At 39.9% G+C, this 22,093-nt stretch overlaps 2 protein-coding genes across 2 annotated transcripts in view; both read left to right on the forward strand.

Annotated features, from left to right (window-relative positions):
* Positions 1-11,103, forward strand: part of glyr1 (glyoxylate reductase 1 homolog) — a 36,924-nt gene extending 25,821 nt beyond the window's left edge. Inside the window, exons 9-14 of the mRNA XM_022235810.2 lie at positions 4,939-5,049; positions 5,484-5,585; positions 6,000-6,162; positions 6,798-6,977; positions 8,076-8,200; positions 9,387-11,103. Coding sequence (XP_022091502.2) covers positions 4,939-5,049; positions 5,484-5,585; positions 6,000-6,162; positions 6,798-6,977; positions 8,076-8,200; positions 9,387-9,461 — 756 coding nt within the window. The 3' untranslated portion in view covers positions 9,462-11,103. The remainder of the gene's footprint in view (positions 1-4,938; positions 5,050-5,483; positions 5,586-5,999; positions 6,163-6,797; positions 6,978-8,075; positions 8,201-9,386) is intronic.
* A 7,323-nt stretch (positions 11,104-18,426) lies between these two features.
* Positions 18,427-22,093, forward strand: part of LOC110979760 (uncharacterized) — a 129,079-nt gene continuing 125,412 nt past the window's right edge. The window contains exon 1 of the mRNA XM_022235804.2: positions 18,427-18,863. The gene's annotated coding sequence lies outside the window, so the exon portion shown is untranslated. The remainder of the gene's footprint in view (positions 18,864-22,093) is intronic.

Genomic DNA, 22,093 nt, shown 5'->3' on the forward strand with positions numbered 1-22,093 from the left:
CACACCCCTGCAAAATGATATGTCAGTTAATATTGGTTCACTCAGGGACCACACCAAACACAACTTTGAACACAACTTGGACCTAAATAAGGCACATCTATTGACAAAGCACTTTATCACTCACTTTTATGATGGGCCTCACAATGGAAACTCCCAGGCACAGACACCAAAAGGAGGCTTCCAAACATGCATTGATAGGGCAGTGTAGAGCTGGGGCCTTTGGTCCTCAGACCCTCTGTACCCCCAAATAAGGCAAGAGGCAAAGTGGGCAGGTTGGTTGATTAAATGCGTCACAGGCTTTAAAATAGGTCAGTTGTCCCAAAACGTTGGTCCTGCTGGAGGTTGAATTGAATGTACTGGTGGGAAGTGGGGCATGTGATTGGAAAATAAGATAAAGGGAATAGGGCTAAATGTCCCCCCCTCCCTGTCGCCAAAAAGGAATATGAACGAAGTCGGTGCATAGTTCTACACGTAGATAAACTTTCTAGGCATTGATTACATGGTTGATCAGTTCATTGTCATATCTTTGTTCCAAGATACAGACCTGTACATGGATATATATGTACATGTACATGATAAGCAGGAGGCCTACACGATGTCGAGCAATGAGCCATGCTTATTAGAAGAATGTCGTATCATGTGTGCTTGTTCTAAATATAGCATTTTAATGCGTGACCTACTACAAGTATGGTTGATGTCAGAGGAAATTTGATCACGATAAACATGCCACCTGTTTATGCACGGCAGTTGCTACTGCACATTTTCTAATTGCTTTTAAGCATGCATAGATATATGCTGTCATATTTCCATATGTTTTTTGGGGTTTGGTTTAAAGGTTTTAGTCTGGTTTTTATTTTCCGCGTTTTCATGAAGTTGGGAAATATTTGAAGCTATTTGATACATTTCTAGGGGTAGTAATAACTAAGATTTAATGAATTGATATTGACATTGTTGGGGCCCCAATTACTGTACTGGAATTTTATTGGTATTTCTGTCGCTGGGCCTCTGTTACATTGTCTCATTGAATGATTACTTGGTACATTTTTACAGTGGTGCATAACAGTGCCAGACACCCATGTGAATAAAATTGTTCGCAAAGGCAGGTAAAAAAACGGTCTAAGTAATTAGAAATAATAAAAACATTTCAAATCATGGGAATGCAGCTGTTTAACCAAAGTACTGAGGTTGCTCATTGAAAATAAACAGAAGTTGCCATGATTGATGGGTTTAAGTTTGGTTTTTCTTCAGGTTAATGCATGTTGTATGGGTGATCCTAAACTTTTACAAATGACTGTAGCTGTTTTGGAAAATTCAAATATTAATGAAACATTAACTCAAAATTTTGTCACTTTGTTTGGTCACTTTTAATTGATATTTTGTTATCTGTTGTCCTTTTAATAAATAACCTTGACCCTGATGAACCACTTGTAGTTTTTACCAGGAAAATTGAAATCCTATCAGGTGGTGTTTTTTTAAGAAATCCGTCCTGTAAAAAATATGTCAAATATTGTGACATTTATATCATCCGATTTAATTCACTTTTTCCCTTTTTTAAAATTTTGTTAACAGCCAGAAGAGTAACTGTAGTATTTTTGTTGTGGAAACACTTTAAGTGTTTACCCAGTTGAACAAGATGTCCCATCGTCATACCATATTTCATCCACAGCTGTACTGCTACATAAATATCGCAAAGGTCGGTCACCTTCATAGAAGGAACCATATGTTGTCTAGTCCTTCCTCCCTCGATCAAATTATAAGGGCGGGTATGAGTCCTGGCTAAGTTGCTTAGGAAGTGACTGCTGGCAGAGGTTAATGTTCAGGTGAATGAGTTTATCATCCGCTTTTCACAAGATACATGTAGCTCTCCAATAGTGCAGTTACATGTACATAATCAAAGTTGCTCACCCTCTCATTGCTGTCGTTTCTGTCAGAAGTTGGCGTTGTCCACCTCCGTGTATTAAAGCTGTATTAATGCAGATAGCCACACTTGTAAATTAAACACTCCAGATATTGTAATTACGGGTTTTATATTTATAAACACAGTATACTTAGTGCTTGTCTGAGAGCTTGCGAAAAAAATTCACAAGCCTACTCGGGTGGACTGGAACCCACGTCCTGCTTACTAGTGCTAGAGACATCCGCTCTTGTAAATAAGGAGGTCATTGGTTCGAGTCCCACCTGAATGAGCTCGTGAATTTTTTCATAAGCTCTTGGACAATCACTGAGTTCACAATGTTTACATGTATGTGTTGAGTAAGGGCAAAACCTGTAATTAAAATTAACATCTCCCTGATGCAAAGTACATCTTGAAGTGACCCTAGATATTAATGGTGTGGATGTCATGGATGATGTCACACTGAAGCAGGAGAAACAGAAATTTAGGAACATTATTATGTAAAATGTCATAAAACCATGTGAAAACAATCTTTTTCAGATTGGAGGTTGCCTCACAAGTAGTGTTGAAGACCTTGAGGGCGCTATATCAATTTTGTTTTGTGCCGTGTTCAAGCACTCCAATAGCAACTAAAGTTTTTCATGTTAAAAGAGTCCTGAGGTGACATGTAGGTCCAGTGATCGTACTGAAATTGCTACAGTCATAGACATGCCCCCCCCAAACCAATTGTAACTTCAGTATTGCCACTGAAAGCTCTCTTGAGGTAATTTGAATGTTCATCTAGCTTCACATCCGATGCAGTGTGGATATTGGTTGTAATCTGCATCAAGCTACTGTATTCAGAGCCAGACTTTTGTTAATTTTCTGATTATGGCAGGTTCCTCAAAATATGGACCATTAGATAATGTTCAACTTTGGGGGTTCATTTTTCCTGAAGTGAACAGCAGTGAATTCATTTCGAATGTTTGATGTAATGAGGGAAGTCATGGCTGATATCTGGAACAATGATGACCGTGTCAACCTTTCAACTTAATTGGAGTTGATTAATTAAAGTCTTGAACGTCAGCATTTTTGACAGACATGAACTCCCTGTTAAAATCCAAGCCAATAGAATTTACTGAGGAGTGATAATCCCTGAGGTTATTTTACACAGATTTATTTGTGGTGAAAGGTGATAATATTTACACATATTAAAACCATAAATTCACGAAATTAAAAAGTACCTCTCACAATTAATCAGGTCCCGAAGTCAGTAGTCACGAACGTCATTCAATTCTGTCATTAGTGTCCAAAAAATGGACTGCAAAAAATAGAGTAAAATCCATATATTGATGTACAACACAAGCTTTAAAAAAGAGTGAAAAAAGCACCGCCAAACCATCATCCTTTTACAGCTTGACCGATCACATTTTCTTCAAGTATGTTCCAAAAAAACTGCAGTCCAAAATACCAATCATTCCGATTTTGCGGCGTCCATCAATCTCTCGCGGTGACGTTAGAGAAACATTTTGCTGCATTGTGGCCTGTTTGATCTTTAACAACAACCCTCTTTTTTATTCGATAATCATGAGCCCCTCCACGGAATGGCAACGCTCCGCGCTTTTTCTCTTCGAAACAATTTTTCTCCAAAAAAAATCCGTCATTCTGAATGACGTTTGCAAAAAATACAATTCCTGATGAAAATCTAATGCTCAGAGTTGTTAATTTTAATTTTATTTTCAGTGGAGTTATCTCCAAAATAACTGGCAAAATGAAAATCGCACATGGAATTTTTGAGCACTACATGTGACAGCATTTTCGGCATTCTCGAATGTCATGCAGTTTCTGTCAAAATTCTCAAACGTCATCAAAATTTTGTCAAATATGACGTTCGCAACAAACATATTGTACTCCCATACAGTTTTGATGCAGCCAAACTTAAAGAAATTTTTGGCGGTCGAAAGATATAAGTTTTATATAAGTTATGATATATATATGTGGGTATTGTGAGAGTGATTATAAACGGTAAGAGAATGAAGAGAGCCAAACGTTTCTCATCATTTTCCGTCAATTTTGTGCTCTTTTTTTCATGGCTCACATATTGTAGTTGCTTTAAAATACATCAGTCGAAAAATATACTGAATTCTCCTTCTTGTTGAGAGAAGTTTTGAAATCAAGTCCTCTGGTGTAAACACTTTAAATGAATTCAACTCCATTTGATTCGCACTGGTAGCCAACCAGATGTTCGGCATAAGTACATATCATGCCTAATTATCCCAATATAGTCATTTTTATAAATCTGAAGGTGCTAAATTGTAATTTACATGATCAAAGTGACTCTTTAAGAAGTTTTGAAAAATGACATTCAGAGTTGCATTTTGGCCCATTTTATGAAGAACATGCCTTATATTTAGCTCTTCCCTGTTCTCCACTCTGTTAGAAGTGTTGCCTTGCTGTGTCTTTTACTCACCACTCTGCATCACGGTTGTTTAATAAACCTTCCTGCATTCTTGGCACAGTTGTCCTATCAGTCAAAATCAGTCAAGTGACATATTATTTGTCTTTGTACTGTAGAGGGAGAATAAGCCACTTGCGTGTTAAATTTGAATAAAATCTGGTACACTCTGTTATCTGATTGCACATAAACATAACAATTTGAATTCCCCAGACTAAAGACACTGTTGCTGTACCTCGTGATTTGGGGCAAGCCTTTGAATAGCGACCACCATCTCTGGAATGGACTGGTTCCTTTGTGACGTTCTTCTCCATTGAGAACAGTGTATTGCAAGGAGTCTCTTATGTAACTAAGCAAAAGCTTGCCCCGAATCACGAGGTATAACAGTGGTTTCAGAATGGAGAATTCAAGTTGTTATGTTCGCGTGAATTTAAAGAACTCAGTGTACCAGATTTTATTCAAATTTAACTCTCAAATGGCTTATTGGAAGGAATTTTGACTGTCTGTGACTGTTACAACAAAAGGAGGGTTAAATGTGTCAATAACTGCCACTTTTTCCCACTTTCATACGGCGTCGATCCAATCTCTGTGGTTCTGTTTTCTTCAACAGTGTGCAGATTTTGTGACAGCTGGCGCAATGGAAGCCAAGAGCGTCTCTGAACTTGTGTCGACGTGTGACATTGTTTTCTCGATGGTGTCAGATTCAGAAGCACTCAGAGCCGTAAGTGTTTCTCGTTACATTTAATGAGCTTGCATCATATTCATTTTGTAAAGAAATTGTAATTAAGTGTATGCTCAATGTGGCATTTGACTTGCTTTTAGAGTGAGAACCCATTCCATTGACATTAAACTAATTTACAGAAATTCTACGTGTATTAAAGCAAAAGAACAGAGTAAAGAATGTAATTGAAAGTGTGACAAAATCCTGCACTTTTAAATAATGTGCCAGTTCAACTCACGACTGTAAGGGAAGAATGTAAACAACATTTATGCAGGTATTTTTATGAAATACAAAGTGATATACTTCGCTTGCCATCAGAATTACATATTGTAATGAATTGTAGGATAAGTTTTTAGAATGATTGACTTTCAGAATTTATTGTCTCTGAAAAACAGGCATATTGATCACAGTGGTATTTTTTTTTGCAAACACAGATTGTTTTTGGTGAGCATGGAGTTTTGGACGGCATGAAAAAAGGCAAGGCTTTGGTGGACATGTCAACTGTTGACATTGGAACAGTCACAGGCTTGGAAGGGGTAAGTGTGTCTCATTGGCAGGGATTTGCCTCTGTGTTGGAGTTTACCATGGACTGTCAGAAATGGTCCGTGTGCAGGTCATATATGCAGGTTGGGAAAAGTTCCTTGTTAAAAAAAAACACCATTTTGTGCGACGCTTCATTTGACAAACTACAAGCAAAGTGCATTTCACGTCAAAATCAGTGTGCTGCCATATGTAGGTTTCTTGAAGTCGGCACTGGAAACAGGTTGAGTACATGTGACCATGTAGTTTTACTAAGCCTTGTACCTACATGTACCTCATACCTCTAATTGTCCCTAATGTTATTGATATTTTGGGATGCTTATGATAGTAGTCAACTTGGTACATAACAAACAATGATTACAACCTGGTGTGATTTTTTTTCTTTTACTAATACTTTTTCTTTTCCCCAGGCTATCACTGCTAGGGAAGGTAGGTTTCTGGAAGCTCCAGTCGTCGGCAGCGTACAGCCAGCTATGGAGGGCTCGTTAGTAATCATTGGAGCGGGTGACAGGACGCTGTTTGATGACTGCAGCTCTTGCTTCCAGGCAATGGGCAAGAAGGCTTGCTTTCTCGGTGAGATCCCGACCTTTGCACCCTGAAAATGTGTTGTATTTTATTGCATTCATTAAAAATGCTCTCGTCTTTTAAGCTTGGCATGCTTCTGAATTTGAAGCCATTGTGGTAGACTACCTGAATGTCTTTTGACCTTTCATGGTTAGAAATTCTGTGGGATATTTCTTTACTTTTCTATTCTTGTTTTACTGTCGGACACTATATGGCTTGTGATTTTAGATTAAATCAAGAAAAAAACAATACACATGTAATTCATTGACATTTTGAGAAGCATTAAGATTGTAGCCCAGAGATGTTACATGTACAGTAACAGCAGGGGTGAATTTATTCAGTTTGAGAATTAACCCTTGCATGCTTCCAGATCCTTGAAGATCTGTCATTATGGTCCATAGGATTTTGAAGGATTTAGGAATGTAGAGCACAATCACTGTTTCTCTACACAAGGCTTGATACTGCTCACATGTTAACCAAAGGCATATGTCATATTGGCTTCTGTGTTGAGGAAAGTGTTTAACATGAATGCTCAGTGAATCAGGGTCAAGTGAAAATATCCTTTGAGCTGCCAGACTGGTTTACCTCCAACATTCTTTTACTGCAAGCAAAAGCTCACTCCTGCATAAATTGTTCTCCCACAGGGGATGTGGGAAACGGCTCCAAGATGAAGATCATCATCAACATGGTCATGGGGTGCATCATGAGCGGCTTTGCCGAGGGCATGGCGGTGGCTGACAGGGCCGGCCTCAGCCAGGAGACGCTGCTGGATGTGCTGAACCTGGGCTCTATATCAAGCCCCCTCATCAGTGGCAAGGGGAAAGGTGGGCAAAGTGATATCATTGGGGACATTTGTGGAGCACTTTATATCCCTGCAGGGGTCTGAGTACGGTTTACAATTGTTACCCCTGGTCACTGGGCCACGAGGTCAGTTTTCTTCAGCAGCTCAAGATCAGCATAGCCTATTATCAATCTACACAGGCACTCATTTGAACTCCTGGGTAGAGAGAGAGCAGTTGTATTAACGCATCTAGCCTAAGGAACAAAAGCATCCTGGTACATGTTACTACAGAATTTGAACCCATATACCATTGTAGGAGAACCACACATCAGAGCCACTGGACCACGGTATGCTCAATCATTAAGTCTCAGTTTGCTGTGGGCTGACTGTCTTCGTCTGTGGTTTCATCGAGTATCGTGCAGGGTATCGAAATAAGAGCATTGACTTCTTAATCTTGTTCCTGATCTTGAAGTAAATGAGTCCATTTGATGAATTCTTTCAAGACACAATTTTTTTGTGCATTTTTATACTCCTATTCAATGTTGGAAGGGAATTTTTTTTGGGGGGGTTTAAGTATCTTATAATGCATACTTTTTACATACCAAAAATTGTCCTAGTTTTTCTGGACAAGTGGGAGCACTGTTGCTTTGATTTAAATCAGGAAGACACTTTATGGTTCACATGTTTTTATCTTCAGGTTTTGAACCCAGAAACTTTCTCTTTGAAAAAATTTCTAAGAAAAGGTTGCTCATTGGCTTATTGCTATTTACTTTAATACACAACAATATCTCACCACAGAAACCAAAATTTACAGCACCAAAATATAAAAGATTCCCAGCAGTGTTTTGTGCACAAATCCATATAATATTACCGATCTGTCCTTGGTATGACATGACAGGTTTGCTCATGAATGTAGAAATTTGCGTTAGTGTAAAAATCAAAATGGCACCAAATTACTTGTTGAAATAGCAAAACAAAATACAAAATACAGTTAACTGAAAACACAAAAGTGCCTTTTCAAAGATTGTGCATGTAACTGGCACCCCCAACAGTTTCAACTGACCATTTATTATTCAAGAAGTTATTCTATAACTTCATCTCCAGATGACAGTTTGTCTCTCTTTTGCTTGTTTGTTGTCAGCTATTCTGGCTAACAAGTACCCCCCAGCATTTCCACTTAAGTACCAGCAGAAGGACATGAGATTGGCCTTGGCCCTGGCTGATCAGGTGGAGCAACCAGTACCTGTCTCCGCAGCTGTCAATGAGGTAGGTCCACTAGATCGGGAGTTGACCTGTCTGTCTGTCTGTCTGTCTGTCTGTCTGTCTGTCTGTCTGTCTGTCTGTCTGTCTGTCTGTCTGTCTGTCTGTCTGTCTGTATGCCTGTCTGTCTGTCTGTCTGTCTGTCTGTCTTCATGCCTGTCTATTTGTGTGCATTTCGTAGTTTGGGAGGATTTTGATTTCTTCCTTCCCAAGTGACTGTCTATCATTATGTTTTTCTTTTAAGTCTGCCATTATTTGTTGGCCATTTTCTTTCTTTTTTCCTCTGATTTGTTTGCTTGATTTGTCCAAGAGACATTTTATGTGTATGTTGCTACATAGGACTCAAAAAAGTTGGAGGGCACGGTTAAAATTTCCACATTGGTAAAAAATTTCACCAAACTGTTTGGCTGTGTATGTTATTACCTTAAGTGGAATCCAACAGGATTTTGGTTTGCCAGTTATTGGATGCGAAGCAGCGCTGTTGAGCCAACCATATTAACCACTTGCTGCCGGGTGGATTTTTCTGGAGCAAGACAAGATTTTCTCTTTTCAAAATTCTTCAAAAATTCATCATTTCATTTAATGGCCGTTTATACCCACATGAAGGACTCATTGGGCACTACTCTAAAGCTGACAGGTAACCTTCATTGACTCCTGAATATTTCAGCCAGGCCTGCAGCCTTGGGAAAAGAGCCCAGATTGTGCGTTGTTATGTAAGATTCTTTTGTTCCCGAAACCGTCACAGTGCACCGCTGACCTCTTTTCAATAGGGGCCAGATTAGCATGCAGCAGTGCTGTGTGGCTCATCGCTGTGGTGGTGGAGAGCTTTTGTCCCCAGTGGTAATCCGCTCGCTCTAAATGCCTCAATTCTGGTATACTGTTTCAAAACAATGCTGGATGATCTCCACTATTGAGAGCGAAAAAATGTCGGTAATGCTCAGCAGCTCAGTCTTTTGTTATAAGGTCCAACTCTTTTGTCCCAGTTCCCAGCTCCCTGGCTCTGCATATAAAGCCTATGTACTCGAAAACGGGTTGCCCGACAGGAAGTGGTTAAGGCAGTTCGGTGTGGTGTTTAAATTTGTTCAGTCTTTGTTTTACGTGTTTTAAATTTTTGTAATCTTCTTGCAGTTGAAATTTTTTTGCCGTGCCAGGAAGTTCTCAGGTTATTTGTTTTGTTGTTAATTCAACACAGCTTTTCAAAAGAGCGAAGAATTTGGGTCTGGGAGAGAAAGACATATCAGCAATTTACAAAGCAGTCAACATGTGATATTGGAACTGGAAAGAGCTGGCCCTTCCCATCATGCTCTGTCTCTGGTGTCAAAACAGCGGTCTCTTAGCAACTAAAATAATGTAAAAAATGTTATATTTTGTAATTCCTTGTGCTTGAATATGTCATAGACAACCTAGCCTGTGCTCTGGAGATAACAATCAGACTGTGTATTTTTAAAATATTGTTAGATGGAAGAAACATGACGTCCCAAAAGAATCGTGGAGCATTGGAATTTTAGATACATTTTTTAAAGTAAATCATGGTCTACAGTTACTGTATTTTGTCATATTATTGAACCGCTGTACATTAGCTGTGTTTTTTTTTAATCTGTACAATTGAGGCATGAAAACGCTTGTCTCGTTTGGTTTTCTCTTTTTTTCTGTTCGCAGTTAAAGTGATTTAGATGTAGGTTTTATTCACAACCACAATTGGCAATGTCCACTTCTTTTTTTTTTTTCAGTAAAACTATCAATTGTACAGTAACCTGTATTCAGTTGCTGGGGTACCTGAGGTAAAAGTGACAGTTAACAGCTGTGGCCACTCGTGACATTGCCTGCAAAGCCTTACACATGATTAAATTGTCCTTGAATGTGTTCACAACTTCCAATCTTAGTTATGGAATGTCTGCCGCCAAAAAAAAATCTTTATTATTATTTTACAACTAAGTCAAGGAAAAAAATTAAGTTTGTTAGATATGTTACATGCCAGGGTTTCCCTGAATTTCGGTCACACAGAGATATTTAGTTCCATGATGTAGGTACATTTGAGATTTTTTAAATGATAACTAAAGCTGAACAGGAATTGTTTTGCTCCTTTGAGTTTGATCTTATTTTAATCACTTGATCAACACATTTAGTATTACAGAGCAGTGTAGCTGATACCTATGTTTTCACACGTTCATAACTAAAAATCTACTTTAACCTAGTTAGATACAATTACATGTACATATATTTTAAGCTTTAATGATATTCTCATCAAAACATGTCTGAACTGAAACCAGTTGAACGGAATGCAACCGACATTCAAAGTCTGTGGATACATTTTCTGTTCATTTGACAGGAAACAGTTGGAACCGTTTAAACGGGGAAAGGACTTTGTTTTTGAATTTCCCTAGAGAATACCAAATTGCCTTTTGTAATAACAAATGTGTCAGCAGTGAATTTTTAGCCTACATACCTGTTTGGTTTCTCTCTCATCTAAGAAGTCAAATTGCCTTTGATTTTTTTTTTACTTGATGTCCTCTGTGTTTATTAGTACAATTTTTAATGCTTCGTGTGACATCTTCCTCAAATGGTTGCCAGTTTCATACATCTGCTTTGTCAAATCGGGGTCATGTAAAGCCTGATACTTTTGCAGCCAACCAGCCAAAGGTTTGTACATATTGTATGACTGCGTAGCTGGAAACGGTAGTTCTGTACAATTGGGCAAGTCGACCTGCCCAAGGATATGTATGAAATTAGCCAGTGGCTAAAATGGAGTGACTCGAAAAGAGTTGTTCACCAGCTTGTTGTATAGCATATTGCCAGTGTGTCAGTTACTGTTTACTGTATGTATGTATACCCTTGCAGTGAGACATCCTCTATCTGATGTAGAATTGTTTTAGTGAATCTCATTAATAATAAAATTCATCACAAATAAACTGCATTTTTGTTGATTTTGTCAAGTTGGCACTTACATTTTTACCATTTCTCCAGAGGTTATTTCAAAGACATACATGTAGTTCCGTTCCCTCAACCCCTTGCTAGTGAAGTGATTTTTTCTTTCTCACCATTTTGGATAGATAATTATCTAAAGGTATTATTGAGCTTATCGGAGGAAGGACAGTTAATTATTTTGTTCCCTGTGTTTCATGCAATGTCCTGCCTTTTCCATTCATTTTACTGGGTGATTTCACCTCCACTATTTTGGTCTCTTTGGGAAGTTTAAAGCTACTCATTCTTTCAAAATGTACATTTTAACCCTGAAATTGTAATTTTTTTTAGAGGATCCAGCAACATGACGAGAATATCGGCGATATTGACTTTTCAAATGTTGTTTATTTGTATTTTTTTCTTAGCTGTTTTTACCTGCCAGCACTCCCTTCATGTAAAGCAGAGGGCGCTCTTAAGTATCCATCGTGACGGATTTTTGCTCGTACCCACCTTCCCATGTATCTTACGGCGTTAGTGGTCTCTAACCGCTTAGAGTTTTTCATTGGACAAAATTTACCGACAGTCTAATGCCTCAAAGTCGGCGTCGGTCGCGCACAACGCGTCTCACGTGTGCACACTAGTATATAAAAACAACTTCATAACCCGTCTGTGCGACGGCATGTGGAAGAGATACACTCTACAGCCGAACCTCGTTAACAAGAGGTCATTGGACTTTAGATTACCTTGTTGTAATAGGAACCTTGTATTATCGGGAATGAAAACAATGAAAAACAAAGGATTGGGACCTAAATATTTCCTCGTTATAAGAGGTATTTTGTATTCAGTGCTCTTATTAACGAGGTTTGGCTGTATATAGATTAGCGAGGAACCATTTTGAACAACCGAACTTATGCTTATTTTTTACCACCAATTCAGTTTCAAGGCGTATTTTGCTTTGATAGTTTCTCACAGAAAATGTTGCCTTGCAAATTTTCCTTTTTTGGGGGGGTGGGGGTTGTTGATGTTCGATGACATTGGCCCAGGCCTCGAATTGGTGGGCTTGAGCAGCTTCTGTGACTGGGATGATCCGTCCGAAGTATAAAACGATCCCGCCGGCGACACGAGGTGAGTTTCAAGTTTGGTTGCCCCAAAACCTCAAGGTCATATTCTAGTCTAGTTCTAGTCCAGCGGGATTTCGTTTCTATGGATAATGGTGATATTCCATTTCCCAAACTGCCGACCGCGGATCATTCGGGAAGCGAGTTAGGACACTGGTAAGTGGGGGTGTACCCCATAGCATTTTTATGCAGTTTAATGAAAGACGATTTTCTCTCAAAAAGCGTGTAATCCCTCTGAACAGAGCACAAAGGTTTAATACATCAAGTGTTATTGCCCGCTCGAAAATCTGGTGGTTTCGGCCCTGCGATGGGGTTGGGGTTTGCTAATACGATCGGGATGCTGCTTGGCCTATTCCTTTTGTAACATAAGCAATAATGATAAACAAATAGCCCCAGAGACGCTTTCAAATATTTTTTAATACAATCCACAGTTTTAAAACTCGAACGCAACTATCAAAACATTAAATAGAGATTTCTACTATACTACTATAAGTATACAAATAAAGTATATGTACATTTTGAGGCAAACACCTGCCAACTAACTTGAAGGGAGATATTCCCGCCCCACACTTGGCAGCCCATTGTATGAGAGGTTTGAAGTGGGGATGAATAGACTGTCCGCGCGATGTCACTTCGTGAGAGGACAAGGGCTTGATGGTGAAGCACTGGTTGCCGTGACTTGAGCACCATGTAAACTTTTGGCTTTGTACCCTCTTTCCAACAACTCCAATGGGAATTTAAGTCAAAATTTACATTTCAAAATTGGCTCCCAGTCTCTTCTTCTATGTCTATCTTCGCCGTTTTAACGAAAACTTGGGGATAAGACAATGACACGTCACATAGGACCCCTTATTAAAGAGTGGCGCTCTTCCTACGCCTTAAGGATCTAGTTAAGCCGTGCCTCTTGGTGACTTACTGTCAAAGAGAAAAAAAGGTGGGGAAAAGGGGAGAAAATACAGTGATGGGCATGATAGGGAAGATACAGAAATCTGCCCTGTTGACATGTACTATATGTAGCTTTAGAGGGCGCTAGAATGGGTTAGTTTTGTTCACAATACAAATTATAATTGGTTTGGGAGACTAAGTCTGAAACGGAGACAAAGTTGAATATTGGAAAACGGCCCTCGTGTGCGCATCATTACGCATAGTCCGAAGTACGAACGCTGCAGACCTGGGCTCAGACATTTCGTGAAGATGTACGCTGGCAAATTTTCAATGCATTTCTTATTCCGATAAACGTACCTCTGATATGCATTTACATCAAATTAATCAGTTATCACTTAAATTAAGCTGAATCTGTGGAATAGGTGTAGTAAAACTAGCCTCCCTCGGTGCTCCTTGGGGTCATGCAACATTCTGTTATCCCTAGATCCACTGTTGCCACTGGACAATTTTTTTTCCAGATCAGGATCTGAAATATTTTTCAAGCCTATGTAAATTATTACACAACCCTTTGTAAACGTAAAAAATACACGTGTACATGTAGGCCTATACTTTTTTTTCTGTTCACGCAGAAAAATTAGGCAGCAAGCAGTACAGAAAACTGATGGCATTATTTTGCGCTGATTGACGCGTACTGTACTGGACAGTATAGGTTTGAACTCGTCATGACCTGGATACTACACACATTGCCTAGTAATCATAAGCTCGTGCTTGGAACAAGACGTGAGTTACGTGCCTAGGCTATGCTTACACACAGAATGTGACTTTAAGTATTGCATCCAGACGTCTTTTAAGACCAATAATTTAAAACAAAACCAGTAACCTCATACACACGATATAGACATAGTTAAATCTCTGAATGAAATGTATTTTCATCTGATGTTTGAATTTTTTAAGATTTCTGGATTTTTCAGATTTTTTTTTCAAGTTTTCAAGAAGAGTTGCGATTTTTCAAGATCTTGAAAAATTTTTCAACAGTGGCAACGCTGCCTAGCTCCACCCACGGACTAGTCTGGATATCAGACCCGATGATTCTGATTACTCTATGATTCTGACTACTCTACGAATCAAGCCGTGGCTGCATCCGGATCTCTTGTCTAGAGCTACTGTAGGTCTAGGTCTTCGCTCCATTGGAAATGCGTGGAGATGCGTAGATAATAGACCTAGCCGTAGCCCTGAAAACCCGTTTCGGACACGGCCAAGGATCCATTTAGTCTGGTTCTCTGTCCAAAAATTCCCAGACGACTCTTGATAAAATATCTTAGGCCAGGTATCGCCCACGGATATAAATAGATATGACGCAAGGGAAAACTGGAGGAATTCCTCCAGTCTTGGTCACATGGACATTGGGTGATGCCCGATCATCGGGTCTGGTATCCAGACAAGGTTTCAATCTCGTCCCCTGGTGATCGCGCAGTACGCTACCGCTAGCCGCTCTCTCCCCTGGTATTGGATCATTTGCATATCCCAAAATCTTTGATATTATAAGTAGCTGCACTGTGGGCGATGTGTTCTGGGTTTAATAGTCTAGTCTTTTTATTGTTAATTTGAATATTGTACAGATCACACTGTGTGGTCTAGGGTACTAGACGATGTACTTGGATTAAAAACTACGATTTGCAAGATGGTTGTTTCGTTTTACATACATGTACATGGGCCAGCTGCTGAAAATGACATGCACTGCTGCAGTACACTTTCGAAGTATTACACATTAATTGGCATGTTTTCCTTTTTTGGTATTTTGCCATTTGAAATGAAATTTCGTGTGCAAAGTAACTTTAAATTAGAAATACACCTTGTAAAATCAGAACGCCAACTGCACGAAAAGATTTGTTTCAACAAATATGAATATGGAGAATATGCTAATACAGGATTGTGATGGCCCAATCAGAGCAAAGTACGAGACCGTGCCAGCCAGCTAGACCATGGGATCCGGGAACGAGGTGCAGGTGCACGTGAACCAGATTGGAGGAATTCTCCGAGTTTACCAGAAATAGCCAAAAATTCCGAAGTTGCCCGTCTATATTCGGCATGTTCGGATGGTATCGTTGATGTTCGGTTACTTTTCGGCCTTGGTAGGTAGGCTATAGCTGTTGAACGTAAGCTCCCGTATCCTGCAGGGCAGTTGTTAATGGCCTACAATATTTGACTTTATGAACTGAAATCGAAGGTCGCCTTGGCCGAAATGCCAGGCGAATTGCAGAATATAACTTTCTTCGACCAATGCAGGCTTTGTGGCTGAAACATGCTCTCAATGGGGGTACACTTGCAGTGTTTCCCACTGGATATGGGAAAAGCTTCGATTTTGAGATGTTGCCACTGATAAAATCGAAAACACCCGGGCTCTCAACTTAAGACTCCGGACCCTTGCGTCATATCTATTTATATCTTTGGGTGATACCTGACCTAAGGTTTACTTTTATCAAGAGTTGTCAGGGAATCTTTGGGCAGGGAATCAGACTACCCACGGACGTACCTCAGGAAAATAGAATGCTCCATAAAGGGCTAGTTTGACCTCAGCACTCAGACACAATTTTTTTCCACTACAAGGTCCCTGTATGGTGTTCCATATGTGCCATTCGCATTTTTCGACGGGCGTCGCATTTTTCAACCGGCATCGCATTTTTCAACCAGCGTCGCATTTTTCAACCGGCGTCGCCTTTCAATGTGAATAAGCCATTAATCATCAATGGTCTACCTTGGCCCAGCCGGACCTGAAGTTGTTGACTTGGATGCTAAAAGTGTGCGTACATATTTTTAATGATTATGGAAACGGCTAAATTAGCATGTATGCGTCGATTAACTGTATGTAAATAAATTAACAGCCCTTTAATGAACCCGATTACTCGTGGAAGTTCACCTCGCTCAATTTGGTTTCTCACTTCTGCAAGCTTTTTGAGTGAAAAATGTCCCCGTACTGATGATTACTAGTTGCTACAAAAATCAAACCCAGTATAGTAGGCCTATTGTTCACTCTGGTTGGTGTGGTATTTGCCATCTTGCAGACATGCTTCCCGAGGGAGCGTTTATCGCAGTACGGTCTATAATTTAAAATGTAACTACTCTTGGCGACGGAAGAAATGTCACACACCATAACTAAGAGAAATTTTACTTTTTCTTGGTTGAAAGAAGTTGTCAGCAATACAAAATCACGAAAAATTTTCCGAAAACACTTTTTGAACCATTAATATTTGTCCAGAGGAAGCCAAGACTGATCTTATTTTTTCATTACAGTAGAAGAAAGGTATTTCACACTTTGGAAGTTGTTCAGGCAATGGTCCGTGGTTCAGGCATTCCCCCGGTGGAGGCCGTCTGGTCATGGGCTTGAGATCATTCATCTCTCTTCATTTGGAGGGGGGGCTTGTGTTTATCACTCAACGAAATGACTTCCCAAGGTCTTGAGGACTGCATGTGGATTGGTATGGGACGCAGGGGTACCACCGTTACCTGTCTAATCCGTATACACACTCCAGACTATTGTTACCTAACACATCCCCCTAGAAGTCTGTAAAGAATTTCTGAGATTTCGATTAAACAATGACCAACACAAAGGCGGGAGTTCTCTCCGTCCGATAACTGGCTTCAAATGGGCTGTGTGGAGGTCAAAGTTAAAATTTTTCATCGAAAAATGCGACGCCCGTTGATACATGCGACGCCGGCTGAAAAATGCGACGCCCGTCGAAAAATGCGACGCCGGCTGAAAAATGCGACGCCGGATGGCACATATAGAACACCATATCCCTGGCGCCTAGAAAACTTCTCTTCAGGAATTAAAGGTTTTCATTCGGAGATATCAGGAAATTATCCAGCTACGTGTAATACTTAACAATTTTCGGCTGTCAATTGAAAGACGAATGGTAGTGAACTTTTTTGGTGGTTGGTAGTTTGCCCGGTTCCGCAAACATTTGCCGGTTCCTAGCTTTTAGTTAGGACGAACACCGCGTACCGGGACGTATGCGTGACGTGCCTGGGATGCTGATACTCACCACTACTTGCACCGGTTTTGCTTGTACCCATTTCCGGGGCGCGTCACGTGTAACCGCGCGCGCCTTGACCGTCAGACGGCTACTTTTCCATATGATGTAAATCAAAAGGAATGAAAGTGATAATTGGTGCCGTGCAGGTAGCTTTACAACTTCTCATACCACTACCTGTGACGCGTATTCTGTAATTAGTAGTCGGGGTGGTGTCATTCCGTCAGTGGTGTAAATTTGTGCCGAAAATTTGGGAAGGGGAGATGGGGATGGGAAAAGGGGGGAGAGGGACTTGCCCGACCATGAAAATTTGAAAGGGGGGGGTGACACCATATGACTCTAGGTCAGTGTTCCATGATAAAGAGGTGCATGTGTAATATGTATTCAAAGTGCCATATTGGCTGTGGCTTTTAAAAACTGTTTTTCCCTTTTTTAGTGATATTGAATGCATTTTAATCGTTCGAAGTCGAAATTCTTCACAATCCGCCATAATATTTTTTTGCTCACCGGTGTGTGTGGGGGATATTATAACCCTATCCTCCCGGTATTTACGTCCATATCTTTCGTCCATGCTATAGTTTTCGGACAGACACCATAGTTTAGGCGTAACAACGTTAGTGGTTTATTAATATCGACAAATTTTGGGCAACGGCAGTTCTCAAGTCAACTCCGCATTAAACGGAGGGGGAAATTAAACAGTGAACGCCCGAGTTATGCTTTTTTAATTAACAGTTGTACGAAAGTGGAAGCCAAAATTATATTCGCGCATGTACATATGTGTACTTTTAATATAGGCTACCACTGACTTTAATAATCGTGTATTGTATATAGCAGGCATACTGTTTAATACATGTAACTCCAGCAGGGTTGGGGTATGTCAGAATAGTCAGAGCATTGAGGATTTTTTTGTATTCCTCCAATAAGAAAAGCAACATCCGCCACGCGCAGTCGCAAATTCCCGCAACTGATCCGGCCGTGGGTCATTGTTCACGTGTCGTCCGGCGCTCAGGCTGACAGTGCATGCAATGGGGCCTAGAGCGTAAGTTAGACTTGCTAGCAGTTAAGCCAGAAGTGATTTACTGGAAGTGGTTACAGTTTCACCAAACCGTGGACACCTCAACAAAATCTGACGGAAATAGGAACAAATGAACCACAGGAAGGAATGGATGTACATGTACATGTAGGTCCTCCATGTACATGTACATGTACATGTCATGTACACAACACGCAATCTTACGAAGATGAAAAAGTTCACAAGTTGAAAGGTTAAAGTTAACTCGTCGAACTTATTTATTATGTTAACGAGCCTCGCTATGACGGCTTCAGAAACCAGTATGGCGATGTGCAGTGTCTTCAGTGAATAGGGTTTCGAACTTAAAATTGTTGGCAATCTCTAGAAAATCCAATGCCTGTTTTTGAAGGTTATCGAAGGATTTGACCGAGGAGGTCAAGGCATCAAGTTTCACGCCATTAATTTTGCTAACTTCTGCCATTTCCCTTAGCAAACATGTAAAAATTCGTCATCGCTCGGGCCCATCTGTTTGTACTATTTGAGGGCTGGACGAGCGGTCCAATTTTCGAAGGATTTTTCTCTTCCTCGTTCCCAAATATTCACTGTATTAAGGTGAAAGAAAAATCTTCACTGGCTATACATGCCTCTGAATGCACCGAGCTACGTTTTGTGAGTAGTTTGAGGAAAGCTGAACATTTTCTCGACGTGCAACAAAAGTTAAGGTGAGTTACCCGGCCGTAGTCCATCGTCGACCTCATTTCATAGACATGATAGTCTGATAGTGATTACTTTTGTGATCCTGATCTGATGATGGGATTCATGCCATCATCGTACTCACAGTGCCATAGGAGGATACGAATTGTGCATGACTTCCGGCCAGCGTGGTGAAAACTACCCATTGTGAACGTGGTGAACGTGCCTTGGCCATGCAAAGCAATGTAAAATGCATTTGTTTTCACCTCGCACTGACCTGAGGTCTTGCAAAGTCATGGTGGTTTGCCTCTTTTGTGGCATCTTGTCAGACTTATACAATATCACTGTCACTTAATACATTCCCTACCTGTCCAAATATCAGGCTCACACTCAGCAGTTCAGTGGATATGGTGGATAGATCATTTGATCGTGAACATGTTGAAGGAAATGATCCACTTGGATGTAAATCTAAATGAACTGAACCAGAAAAAAGTGGCATTTTTTGAGCGCCTCAGGCGTGTTAACAGTCCTGTTTGTCAAGCCTCCAAACAATCATGTAGGTCCTGTACGATGTAAGCAACAACATGGCCCTGACCATTCTGTCCCATTGATGATTCAAACAAATAGGCTGCATGAATATATCTACTCGTACCAGCATGACCAACTCTGGGTTACCAGTGCAGTGAGGCTGGTAACCATGTACGAAGGGCAAGCAGTCTGATCATCCAGTGCCATTGGTAACAGTTTAAATCTGAGAGTTGGAATGGTCAGAGCGTGTTCTGTTTGTTACTTTGTAAATATCTAGGACTTGATTTTGTGCAGGCATGACAGATTGAAGAGCGGTACACGTTGGATGATTGTGGATAATTCTGCCATCATTCAATCGGCTTTTCTTTCTACATGGAATTCACAAATTTGGAAGATTGTTTCAGAAGAAAGGGAAGTAAAGTCAGAAATTTCCTAAGAGGATCGACAGAAAGCACAATGTGATCCTGCCGATTGATTGATCACATCCAATAGTTCATACCCCAAGGCCCGAGTTGCCCAGAAAGTGCTGCTATTTGTGGTTCTGCTGAACTACCTGTATATATACTCCATTAGTGGATCATTTGCTTTTTTTCATGACTGTTTAATCCATATTGAATATCAACTTGATACATTAACGGGAAGGGTACATTCAGTGTTTTTGGACTAGCAAGTGCAACATCAGCACTGTGCAACATGCCAGAAAAGTTCCAAATGTAGGGTTTTATTGCATGTGTTCACGCTCTACATGGTGAATTTCCCCATGTCGTGAGCCTCTATTGCTGGCTATTTCTATCTACATAGGTTAGCCTTAGTCAGTTAGTCATGCTAGTTTGGTAGAGATTGGATGGATGTACAAAAAATTTCAATTTTTCTTAGGGCCCCGAAACCTCTGTAAACTAGCAAGAAACCAGCTGACATTAAAAGGGCAGATAAGTAACATGTAGTGGTTACACGTGTAGTTATGGAAGCAATAGCACAACATTAAATTTGATAGCATTGCCAATATGTATAAGGTTTGGGATTTCCATGAAGCCATCGAGGTGCTGTGATTTGGACCAGGGTTTGAGCCCTGTGATGATTGTAAAATATTTGAACTTGTTTTTCCATTTTTTCTTTCCTGTACATAATCAAATTTTCAATCAAATCCTATGTTTACATTCCACTGTGCGTTTTTTGGCCTTTTTAAGTAGATTCATACCCCTGGAGAATTTGTGTTAAAGAGAGATCCGAGATATTAAGGCCGTTTTCCAATACTCAACTTCGGCTCTGTCTCAGGCTTCAACTGTTTTTTAACTAACTGACGTTGAAGCTGTAAGCACAGTAATTAGTTGAATAGTGCCACAAAACATCAAATAAGATGCAAGAGAGCCAGAAATTACAGTAATCCAATTTAATTTAAACGTTTCAGGCCCACAATCGGGGATTGGTTTTGGGAACGAAGCCTGAGACGGAGCCCAAGTCGAGTATTGGAAAAGGGCCTAAGTCCCAGATCCATTGGTTATGGACTAGTCTGGTTCCTATTTCCAGTGCTCCAGATTTGGGATATACATGTAGGAGTAGACTGCAACCTGGCTAAATAGCTGTAACTATCGCCAAGGTGTTATCAAAAGAAAAATATTCTGCCCTGGCTAAAATTACATTAGGTTATTACATTAGGCAATGTCACAACGACAACAGTACAATGATATTTTTAAATTCTGTATTGCCAAATGGTTCATACTTGTTCTTGTACTATACATGTAGGTCTGGGTCATTTGGAGAGTCAGAGGACTGATACTGTCTTCTTGGCTGATAATTGCTTTGGTAGATAGTTTTCAGTACTCTCTGGTAATCATTATACTTATTATCGGCTGGAATAGGCTTTGAAAAGCTTACATGTATATGTTTAGTTCTAATCGTCCTTCGTTGTGAGGATTTTGCCCAGGATGCATTACTTTCATAATGCATGGCATTGTTTCTGAATTTCAGGATTATAGTCAGTAAGCTATGATAAGTTATTATTTTTAAGAATTACGTAATTTTTATGCATTATGCAAATTAAAAAAAATTAAATTAAACTTTATTAGGCCACTTGCACTTCATCATTCTTTATTTATTACATGACACACATATTGATAAAGTCCAAATTGATTTTTTTGCAATGCAAAATACCCTCAGTTTCTTGGCTGAAACAGAATAACAGCATTTCCTGAAACTGAATTACATCTTTGAAAAAAAAATGCAGCTCGACGGGTACAGATAAGCGCAATAATTAAACAGTTCTTTTAATTATGCCAGTACGTGTAGTTTGTACTTACAGTATATGGTCGTTTCTGAAAGCATCTACTTACAGGTGTGCTCAATGCATTCTTGTGATATGTAAAAAAACACACAAACAATCCCATTAACAGACCACTTACATGTACATATGTACGTACATGTATATATTCTGTACTCATAGGTGATTTGTTACATTTTGTTTTCAGTTGGAAGAGGGTAAATGCTTCAATGGACTGTCTATTGTACAGCCTTTTGCTTCATATATGCTGTATGTTTCATTTCTGTGGAGATGTACATGTATGTGTTTCCCTAGAACCCGCCGCGTAAATATGTAGTCTGTGTCATGTAATCTTTATGGAACCAGTCTGGTATCCTAATAACTATTATAGAAAAGACCCAAAATGTATGTCAGCACCAGATTATGAAGCCCTGTTTCTATGCACATCTGCACTCCACTATCATTACATGGAAA

The sequence above is a fragment of the Acanthaster planci genome, linkage group LG02 (genome assembly GCF_054643075.1).
Source record: "Acanthaster planci isolate LZ-2023a linkage group LG02, COTS_SCS, whole genome shotgun sequence".
NCBI classification, from domain to species: domain Eukaryota; kingdom Metazoa; phylum Echinodermata; class Asteroidea; order Valvatida; family Acanthasteridae; genus Acanthaster; species Acanthaster planci.